Source organism: Aplidium turbinatum, chromosome 3 (genome assembly GCF_918807975.1).
Source record: "Aplidium turbinatum chromosome 3, kaAplTurb1.1, whole genome shotgun sequence".
NCBI classification, from domain to species: domain Eukaryota; kingdom Metazoa; phylum Chordata; class Ascidiacea; order Aplousobranchia; family Polyclinidae; genus Aplidium; species Aplidium turbinatum.
In genome coordinates this window covers 28,482,780-28,494,261 of record NC_137474.1, presented here as the reverse complement: position 1 = coordinate 28,494,261, position 11,482 = coordinate 28,482,780, and the positions used below count along the sequence as shown (strand labels likewise).

The 11,482-nt window shown below is 38.5% G+C and overlaps 1 protein-coding gene across 1 annotated transcript; it reads left to right on the top strand.

Annotated features, from left to right (window-relative positions):
* Positions 1-2,661: 2,661 nt before the first annotated feature.
* Positions 2,662-3,414, top strand: LOC145766674 (protein CFDP2-like). The gene is made up of 2 exons (XM_082578385.1): positions 2,662-2,916; positions 3,232-3,414. Exons 1-2 carry the CDS (start codon positions 2,662-2,664, stop codon positions 3,412-3,414), a joined length of 438 nt encoding a protein of 145 aa, XP_082434511.1.
* Positions 3,415-11,482: the final 8,068 nt, after the last annotated feature.

The following is an 11,482-nucleotide window of genomic DNA, read 5'->3' as shown; positions in this document are numbered from 1 at the left end:
GAAATAAGTAATTCACATAACTGAGCAAGTAAAAAGTAACCATTTAGATGGCCAGGCTCCGGCCGCTTTAACATCAGGTGCAACCCTTTTTCTTCTCTCTCATTACGTCATTGGTCTGCAAGAGATTTTTCTCTCACTATAGCCTAACATTTAAATAGTTTATATGGTGATATATTGAAAACTGGGGCAACCACCCCCTCCCTAGATACGAAAACCAAAAACGTATTGTAAGTGGTAAATCAATGGCTCAGCTGAAATAAAAACATGTATTTATACTAACTCTGCAACTTAAGAAATTGAAGTTGTCTTGATTTCTTATTAATGTAAGCAATCAACGCCTTAATTCATTGTTGCTCAACTTACCCCACTATTGCTCAACTTACCCCATGCTGTTGCTCAACTTACCCCATTAAAAAAAGGGTGGGGTAAGTTGAGCAACTTTTACAAAACTACTCAGATCAGATGAAATATAAGAGACAAGAAAAATATTTTTGCTTTGAAGCAGGGCCAATGAGCATACCTTTAACATCCATGACAAAAATATTCTTTGAAGCCTGACACATTTTCAAGAAACGCGCTTTTATAAAAACCTGCTCAACTTACCCCACCTTCAACAGTAGCCTACTGCAGTTTCGAGCATGAAAACCTTCTCGCCCTAACTAAGTTATGTACCTCAAACAAATTTATTATTTAATTAATTAAACAGCACCATAGCCTATCTTACAAGTATACAGTAGATGCTTAATAAAAATTGAACATGAAAAAAATATGCTCTCATGGCATTAAATCTACGGCCGTAATAAAAGAAATGAAACATCTCAAGCTTTTAGGGTTGGGTAATTTTGAATAAACATGTTTTGACGCTGTGAGTGAGAAAACTTTTCAACAATTACTTAAATTACATATATGCTGTGTTTAAGCTAATTATTTTCTTAACAACTTTTAGAAATTGATTTTCTTGATGCGCGACTACTTCAACCCAAAGTATAGGGGACTTGATGGAGGAAATGAAGTACTTAAAAAGTACTTTACAAACGAAAACAATTTGGAAGAATTGCAAACTGTAAGAGACAACTGCTTGGAATCGTTTGAAATAACTGAAGGTTTTTGTATGAGCAACCCTGGAGATGCAATTGCCTACAGGACTGAGGATGCACTTCCTTTGAAGTTTGCTGGTATGTAAACGTTGTTTAATCATGACCAACTAATTAAGCAATATCATCCATAACACTGGGTCTGTATTTTTCCTTAGTCAAATTAGTTAACCCTCAATCAATCAATGAAGACGGCTGGAACGGCGACAACTTGCAGAAAGGAAAATTTAAGTGACACCCGGGTTGACCGTACTGTTAGTTGTGTAGAGGCAGCCGGTCATCAAGATCATTGATCTTTAAATTGAGGTTGAGAGTAAGCAAGGGAATTCTCCCCTTAGAAGGGCAAGATTTACAAAGAATCTCAGTGTTATCTTACAATGCTGTTAGTACTGTAATTCTGTCGTACGATTGGAAAGTTTGAATATGAAAAGCTTGCGTTGTAGACAGTGGCGTACGCAGGATTTTCTCAAGGGGGGGGGGGGGGCATTGAGAGAAGCGTAGCCAGGAATTTTGAAAGGAGGGGTTTTGACGACCGGCGGGCGAAGCCCGAAGGCGTTTTCGCTTAAGACGACACCCAGCGGCGGGGGGTCTGGGGGGGGCCTCCCCCAGAAATTTTTGAAAAATTACTCTGAATTTGGTGCATTCTGAGAGCATTTTCAACAAAAATGTGGGTATGAATATTCCTGTAAAACGGTGCTGTCAGGTGGCATAGCAAAAGGATAAGATCATGTTTTTTTCGGCATTTTTCGAAAACAAAGCCAAGTCTCTATGTTTTCTTCTTGTTAATTCCTGGCTGAGATGTTTGAATGTTTGGTATTGGCAAAACTCGCTCTTTTAATGCAGTTTCTTTAAAATTAGGCAAGTTTGTTTTAAACTGAAAGCATCATTCCCAAGCATAAAGAGACTGAAAGCATCATTCTCAATATCGTGACGTCACACGCGTGCCAAAGTGGGGTTGTAACCCCCAACCCTCCCCCCCCTTGGCTACGCCACTGGCCATTGATATCCCAGACGTCTTCATGATATCCCAGTATGGTTTTAGTTTAGACTTTATCCACTTCTCTCTCACTAATAGGCTTACAGAGCACTATGCCACATTGGCATACCTGGGGTGGGGTAGGTGGATTGGACCATATATTTCGTATTGGCCTAGTCTATAAAACAACATTGTTACAGTAATTGCTTTGACAGAGCAATGCAGAACATATTAAATGCCTTAATCTACGTCGTTAACTACTAAAACATTTTTAATGGGGGGGGGGGGGGGGCATGGCCCACCCTGCGTACGCCACTAGTTGTAGAGGTAGGCTACCGAGATGAGCGAAAAGCTGAGAGGGAGGAAAGTGAATGTTTGCCGTTTACAGGAAGTCCGCCACAGAAGCGAAGGACCCGGTTGTTGAGAGTCATAGGAAAGAGACACAAGCTGTGGTGGTCAAGCAATAGCATCGGAACTGGGAGAGTTGGGATTTTTGGTGAAGAAAAAGTTATGTGAAAATGTTGCTGAGGTGTGTACTGTAGACAGAGAAATAGAGTAATAGCGATTGTAATAGTGTTAGATAACGTAGTAATGAGATTGATCTGTGCTTATGCACCACAAAGCGGAAAATCAAATGTAGAAAAGAAAAGATTTTACAATGAAATAGCCCATGAATGGAGTGTAAGAAGTGATCAAGAAAATGTGTTGGGTTTTGGTGACTTCAATGGTCACGTTGGCCAACAAATAGATGGGTTTGAAGGTGTCTATGGAGGGTTTGGCGTAGGCAAAAGGAATCGTGACGGAAGGCGACTACTTGAGTTCTGCGATGAAAAGAACCCATGTGTGGTAAATACCTGGTTTAAAAAAGGAAGCAAGAAAAGTTACTTTCAGTGCAGGTGGAAATGAAACTTGAATTGACTTGAAGTTGGTAATAAAAAAAACAACATAAAACTGATCAAAGAAGTGAAAGTGATACAATGCAAATTTCAACATGGATTGGTGGGTTTAGGTATTGCACAAAAGATGTTTGAAAAAGACTTTAAATAAAATTAAGGTTGGGTTATCAGAAGCAAAGTTTGAAACTAGAAGATGTCGACATGAGAGAAAGAATTAAAAAGTGGGGTAACGGTATAGCTCAAAACGATGTGACTGATCTATGAGGATCCTTCAAGCATAGAGTTTTGCAAGCGTGTGATAAAGTTTGTGGGAAAAAGAAAGGCAGAGTGGATCGAGGGAATACGTGGGTGGTCGAATAAAGAGGAGAAGGAAGTGATTGGTGACAAAACAGTCGCCTACAAGGCATGGTGCAAAGATATATCAGAAGATAAGAGCATGGCCAATTGAAAAATTGCGAAAGCAAGATAGTTGCAAACGGTATGGGGAAAGAAGCTGAACAGAACAGGAGCTGAATTGACTAAATTAAAAAACAATCTTAACGAATATACAAGTTTATAAAGGTTTTGAAGCAGGATAAAAAAGACGTAGATGGTGGACGATGTATCAAAGAAAGAGATGGAAGACTTGGTTTCAGTGAAACATGGAAGCAGGTCCAATAATAAGAGTTACTCGAGAAGAGGTGATACAAGCAATGAAGAAAATGAAATCACGGAAGGCTCCTGGACTATCTGAAGTCACTGTGAAAATTATACGCACAAGTGAAGAGACAAGATTAAAAGCAATAACTAAGATCAGTCAGTGTGTGTTAGAGAAAGGGAATGCAAAACAAATGGAAAACGAGTGTAGTGATACCATTCTTCAAAGGAAAAGACGAATAAATTGTGGCTCAGGGAGTATAAAAGAGTAGCTTACAACTGTTAGAACATGCAATGATGATAATAAAAAGGGTGTTGAAGAATAAGATAAGATCTTTATTGAATCTGGACAAGAAGCAGTGTGGATTTATGCCTGAAAAGGAGACAACAATGCCATTTTTATTTTGAAAAGGTGTAAAGAGGAATATCGAAACATTGGAAAGAACTTGTATGTGTGTTTCGTGAACATGAAAAATGTCGTTTAATAAAGTTTCGAGAATAGTAATGGAATGGATAGGCAATGAGAAATACAGAGTGCCAGAGGCACTTGTGCAAGCAGTTTTCAGTCTTTGTGACGGTGCAATAGGGCCGTCCCGAAATGTGTGGGAAAGAAAAAATTGCCAAAAACTTCCGACCACCCTGCCATTTTTTTTACGTTGGCTAAAAGAAGGTAACAAACAAAACTTAAGAATTTTTTTTAAATATTTAGAGGTGCCAGACAAAGCTTCAAATTGGAGAAAATTATTACACTACTTATAATTAGACGGTGTGTAGAGTGTTATTTTAAGGTGTTTTGAGGGACTGAAACTGTCTTAAGTTTCTCCAACAGTCAACATAGGACAAAGGAAGGTAGCATGTCAACTTTTTGAGATAGGCTACAGTTAGAAGAGAAACTTCTACTTGACGTGACGGCACAATACAGGTATATGTAACCTTGTGATTGGTACAGTAGCCTATTCAAGAATTCAGCCAGGGTTAGCCATCTTGAGTGCACAATTGGACCAACCTCCATTAGCTTCAAGTCAATGTCAACATATTGAACCATCACCGTCAAAAATATTTTGTGAGCGTAATTTTGACTTGCATTGAGGTCATCAATGAAAAACGAAAATGTAATACTTCGGTTGAAAATAAGAGAAAAGTGAGATACCGCCATCAGGTTGCCTGGCCTAGTCACACGTTGGACCCCTTATTTTGCGATATTACTTATAGAATCAATAACTTTGACCTGTGACACTCACAGACGGCTGAGAAGCATAAATTAATACAACAAAATGTTCAGCAGAACTGATAGAACTTTATAGCCTAATCAGGGTTGGAAGTCGTTAGTCAAAAAGCAATGACTATTCGATAGTGCCTAAAAAAGCAATGACTTTCCACTATCGATACTTTGAAAAAGCAATGAATAGAAAGTACTAAAAATAATTTAAAAAAACTAACAAGCAACCCGCAAGCTCAAAAAAATACTCAAACTCGAATAAAACAAGCTCAAACTTGCTGGAATACCGCAAGGTTGGCAACACTGTTAACGACTCTCACTGGCATGGTTTTTCTGAACTGTGTTGCCACAAAATTTTCCTTAATCCTATAAAGTTCGAAAACTGGAAGGGGACTAGGTCGGATAGTAATCCGAAAACTAAATGTCGTAAATTTGTTTTGACGATGAAGTAAGTGAACAACAAAAAATGATTCAGCAGTTTTCCTAAATATCGATTATTGAAAAACGAATAACGATTTCGTTGCTTGCATAAAAAAAGCAGTGAAGAACGCGCAATCGATATTTATTTTTAAAAGGAATGGGTATAAGCATTCGATATTCAGAAAGCAACGAAAACGCAATCGAACAGTGACAACTAGTCGTTACTTCTAACCCTGAGCCTAATTTACAGTTTGTGTGATTTGACCCATCGATTCAGCATTAAAAGTGTTTTTTTTTTAAATAACTTAATTAAAAAAGACAGGCAAGACACAACAATACCAAAGGGTTGAGCATTACAACAATATATTTTTTACATATTTACAAATAGTTTTAACAATCGAACGTTTTCGGCTTAACCTAAGCCCTCATCAGGAATCTGAAAATATTTATAAAATGCAATAAATTTCAACTTCTTGAAGGTAACTAGCTAACTGATTGTAAGCTACAAGAAATAAGCACCGGTAAAAGCAATAGTGTGGAAAACAAACAGACGGACGGAAAACAAAATTACATTACAATTACAATGTATTTTTGCAATTTGTAAGGTTAAGGTTAATTTGTAAGGTTATTTTGTAATTTGTAAGGTTAAGCCGAAAACATTTGATTGTTAAAACTATTTGTAAATATGTAAAAAATATATTGTTGTAATGCTCAACCCTGTGGTATTGTTGTGTCTTGCCTGTCTTTGGTACATGAAAGCAAACTCTCTCCCGAAACTATATTAATTTGATAAAGCTTTGGTAGAGAGTTTGCTTTGTTGAACATAGAGAAATAAAAGAAAGTAACTTCAGCGGGTTTAACATGATGTATTACATACACAAATACAACAGAATTAAAAATAAACTCTAATCATCTCTCGATCCAGATCTAAATTTCAGACTAAGATTATGGAAGCCTTAAGAATCAAACGTAATAATCGTAATAATCAACCGGCAGTTATTCATCTGTGGCTCATCGTTTCTCTTGTGTGTGTTCTAATTTGTTTGTCAAATGCCTGTAGTTTACACCTCATGTGATCTGTTTTCCACCGTATAATTTACTTGTAATCATTCCTGTGTCACTCGTTCAGTTTGTGCTTTTCAGTCTGGAGTATCGTTAGTATACAGTTACAGTTATAGACAGTGCAAAGTCAAATTTATCTTACAATTTTCATTTTATGCTTATTGCAGATATGTAATTCCTGATGAGGACACACGTACGTGTCGAAAACGTTAGAGTTTATTTTTAATTATGTTATATTTGTGTATGTAATACATCATGTTAAACCGCTGAAGTTACTTTGTTTTACTTCTCTTTGAAGTTCTCTAGTAGTAAACTGATGGAGAAGATCTGCCTGACTATCTGAGCGGCTACTATGCTGCGACGATCCTCTGTCCAGTACTAACTTAGTTGGTCTGTCTGCACTGTCTAAGTACCAAAGGATCGGTCAACAGTCTCAATATTTTATTAGAAATCGATTTCATGAGAGGCCGCAGCCCTCACATCTTCAGTCTCGTATGAAACAAGTTACAGTTCGTGCAAAGAAATTGAAATATACGCACTATGACGTAATAAGAATAAAACAAAGGCGTGAATGCCACGGGAATGAGTAGCAGTGCCAGTGGAGTCAACACTAGGTCAAAAGTAAATAGCCTAAATAATTGGCAGAAAATAGACAAATTATTTCACTGCAGGTAAAATCATGGATTGAATATTTATGGTGGCATTGATCTTGTGAAGCCACTTGTCCCCACAAGCGTCAAGCCGGTTTAAGCTAGGTTGTTCAAGAAAAGTAACACCGAAACAGTTGGACAGAGGCGGTTTATTGCTCAGATCATAGAAATTGGCGAAATGCTTAAGTAAAGCTGCACTGTCATTATTTTCAGAGAGGTCAAATTTATTCCAGATATTACGATGGCCTGTCCGACGGACAGAAAATTTATTCACAGTTTGGCCGACGTACTGTTCCTTACATACGTTACAAGTTGCTACATAAATACCATAGTTGCTACAATCTAATTGTTGCTTGAGTTTAAAAACTTTATGGGGAGTGTTCAAAACATTAGTGTGTTGAATCATAGAAATATTATGCGTGCTGAAATTCCCACAAAAGGCGCAGTGTCGGCAGGGTCTAGAACACCCACATAGTTCCGACCGTGCTGTATCCTTCGACAACTTTTTATAATTGGTCAGCTGATTACCAATGGTTTTAGGTCTGGTATACGTAACCCATGGCATTCGGTTTTAATTCTTTTTCTGTAAGTTTCAACAATTTGGGGAATGCTGTAGCTAATGCAATGCTGTTCTTTTCATTTTCCAGTTTTTGGTGTTAAATCTATCTTTCCAATTCGAAACAAGTGCAATTACATCGGATGTCATGTTTTCAGGGAAGTCGGATCTTGAGTGCTCTATCTTTTAGACGCTGAAGGCTAGATAGAAAGTCCTCGTCGCTTTCGTTCAGATGGCGTAGACGCGAGGCTTCGTTGTAAACGGTTGACTTTGAAAGTCGTCTGTGGGTGATGCGAGGCGCCATTGATGAAACAGCGATCTAGCGCAGTACTTTTGACAAAATCTTTTGTCAAACCTAAAACCATAAACCATTGGTAAATCAGCTGACCAATTACAAAAAGTTGTCGAAGGATACAGCACAGTCGGAACTATTTCAATAACATATTTTAGACAATGAAAAAAAGAGTAAAGTGGTTGTAACCAATTTCCAGAAAGAAATTTTCGGGACCACCCTACGGTGTAAGGATGAGAGTTCTCATTGAATCTGCGCATTCAGATAAGTTTTCAGTGAAGGTTGATGTACATTAGGGTGATGCAAAAGAAGGGCAGTGCCGGTCTTTGGGGTGTGCAAACCGTGCGATCGCACAGGGCCCGCAAATTAGGGGGCCCGCAATTTACTCAGAAAATGCAGTAATTTTGTCATTTTCAATGGAAAAATTCAACAAGTGAATTCAACAAAGGAATTAGCAACAAGAAAGACTCAACGGGTGCAACCTATTTCGTCCCCTGAAAAAATCGAGAAAAAAAACAACATAGCCGAAGTTGCTGATCGGAGTTGCCGCAAACATTTCAAATTTCTCTCGATCTTTTCAGGGGACGAAATTTGATTTTGTTACTCCGATTTCAGGATACGAAATCGGGGTACGAATTTTTCAGGGGACGAAATAGGTTGCATTTAGACTCAACATAGCTTTATTTCCGAAAAATGCCCAAGAATGCATGATCTTATCCTTTTGCCATGCCACCGGACAGCACCATTTTACAGTAATATTCATACCCAAATTTTGAACATGCTCTCAGAATGCCCCAAATTCAAAGTAATTTTTCAAAATTTTCTGAGGGAGGTCCCCCAGACCCCCCGCCGCTGGGTGCCGTCTTCGGCGATCACGCCGTCAGGCTTCGCCGCTGACGTGAAACCACCCCCCTCCCCTTTCAAAATCCCTAGCTACGCTACTGAATTGGATTATTGTCATTGGGGCCCGCAAATCATATTCCGCACAGGGCCCGAAATGCCCTAAGACCGGCACTGAGAAGGGATAAAACATTTTGTTTCCGATTTTTCGAGATACCATCTTATTTGATTCATTTCCATACAAAAACTCTTCTGCGAAAATTTTAAAGCAAAAAATTAATTTTTAGAGGTGGCGCTCAGTCTTTTAATATTTGCTGATTTCCAGGGCACTCATGAAGGACAGCAAGTATGCCTAGTGCCTACCACCAAAATTGAATGAGACTGTTCATCAGGCATTCAATGCAATGACATGATACGCTCTTGAGGTGTAAACTGAGATAAACTATCACAAGATGTTTCAAATGATAATCTGCATTTATTCCAACGTAGGACTTCTTTAGGGGCTTGGTCAGGTAATCACTACTTGTGTCTAACATGGCAGAAAACAGAACCATGCCGCTAGAAAGGAATTTTGCCTTTTTGTTGTTGAACTGCCTAACCATGCTTCTGTTTGTCACTACCGTGAGAAAATTTTAGCACTCCAAGTAGCCTAATTGATCTAACTTACTCCACGGTCTGATATCTATAAAGTTTAGTAATGGATCCATGTTTTATTCTCATACTAAACTTACTGTATATCGGAGAAGTTTTCCATCCCAATGACCAATCAAGCACTTCTCAGTTGGAAAATATTTTTAAGTTTTTACTCATTGCTTTCCTTGATTTTGAACTCGCAAATAGTTGAGTAACTGGCATCAAACTCTTTTTTTTTTTTCTTTAACTTGAAAGGGTTGGTATAATAAGCGAGACCAAGAGTCTTCTTTGCAACATCTAAAGAGAAAAGAGTGGTTTCATTCAACATTCTCATCCTTTCAGGACATTTTGATGTTTAAGGTTTTGGTTCATAAAAATCCGTTCCACCTCAAGCATTATTGAAACTTGTCCTATTTTCAAGAACAACTGTATCACAATCTTATTCTATCTCTTACACTTGGAGAATCTTTGGAAAGATTAATAACGTGCATAGTTTATTGGGATATCAAATGTAAAACAGTCAGATAAATGGTGGAAAAGTTCTACTTGTGAAATGATAGATGAAATCCTTAAAATAACGAATGGTTCACCACTACCAACACGTAAAGAAATCAAATTCTGAAAAGAAAACGTCTTGCAATGCTACTTTACAATTGGCAATAACTTCCAGCTTTGCAATCTATTCAATATTGGTTACAACTTGACAATACTATCATCTACAGCACAACTCTAATAACAACTATAATCTTAACTGTAGTTTTAATCATCAGAGTTCAAACCATTTCAGCAAAATGTTTCGTATACGTATAGGCAACTCAGTAAAATCATAAAGCTTTAATCCTATCTGTAGCGGCAAGGGGTTTTATGAAGACGCCCCACTATAGTAGTGAAATATTTCACTGAAGGAAATATGCTAAAAATGTGAAATTTCTTGACTTTTAGTTTTTATTTTTTGCAAATTTTCTAAACCTGCACTGGTCATTTTTCTACCTTCCTGCCCTTCGCAATAAGCATTTCACCTCAGGTAGCTAGACATTTTCATGAAACTGCCTACATTATAGCTAGTGCTATAATATAGGTGCATTATAGCTATTAAATGTTAATGCAATTACTTTGAAATGTAAAAACGCCAAAAAAATAGTTTATATTTATGAGCAAAAGTAATTTTTTGTTTAGTTTAGCATTATTTTATGTTATAATTCAAAAATATGCGTTCGAACGGTCAATTTTGAAGCCATTTTTGGGAAATTAGAATAAAAACCGACTTTCTGATGTTTTTTAACCCTTACAAGTGTTGTATTTCCAGACGTTTAATATAAAATAAACAATAATAATTGTAGCGATAGCCAACCAAGTGAGAAAACCATTTACCTCTTGTTACTTACTGCTTCAGTGTATAAAAGCAACGCAATATATAGTAAGAAAGAAACGCAAAACAATCAACTAAGGAACGTGGTACAGAACGCTCAATTGATTACACGCGCAGTGCGGTGGTAATCAATTCCAACGTCTGTACCAGAAAACGCTGAACGGTGATTATGTAGTGACGCTGGTCACGAGTTACATATATTCAACGTAAATAAAATGACGACTATAACACCTCCCCGATAATTTTTATACACAAAGAAAAATATGAACAAGACACCGAATTAAACAATTAAACTCAAAGTCCGAAACGGGCCGGAGGTCTGCGGCGACGGCTCGACCTTCGTGGGTTGTGTGGCCCGAATTCCGGTACAGTCGGTGTGTCGTCCGAATCCGTTCGAGCTGAGGTGGAGACAGCGGAGGAGTCGACTGTTGGTGCAAGAGTTTCTCCCGGCTCGTGGTCCTCCGATGATGCATAGCGAGGTTGCAGTTGGTCCATATGGCGCCTCCACGTCGGACCATGTGGCAGCAGACGTACCAGGAAGATTCGGCTACCCTGTCACTTAATCACCTCGGCTGGAGCCCAACGAGGATCCTGGCTCCGTCGTGGAGTGAATGATAGCGCGTAACAGGGATCTCCCGGTTTGAAATGCCGTTTTGTACCTTCGGAGGCGTCCGTGTTGTGAGGGTTTTGTCGGGGTACCACTTGAGACGGTGTGGGGAGAAGCGTGTCGATCTTGGTTCGAATCTGACGATTGTTGAGTAATTGGCTTGGAGAGTAGCCACTCGGAGTGGGCGTGCGTCGATACTGCTGTAGGAACTCCAAGACTGCTTGTTTCGGGG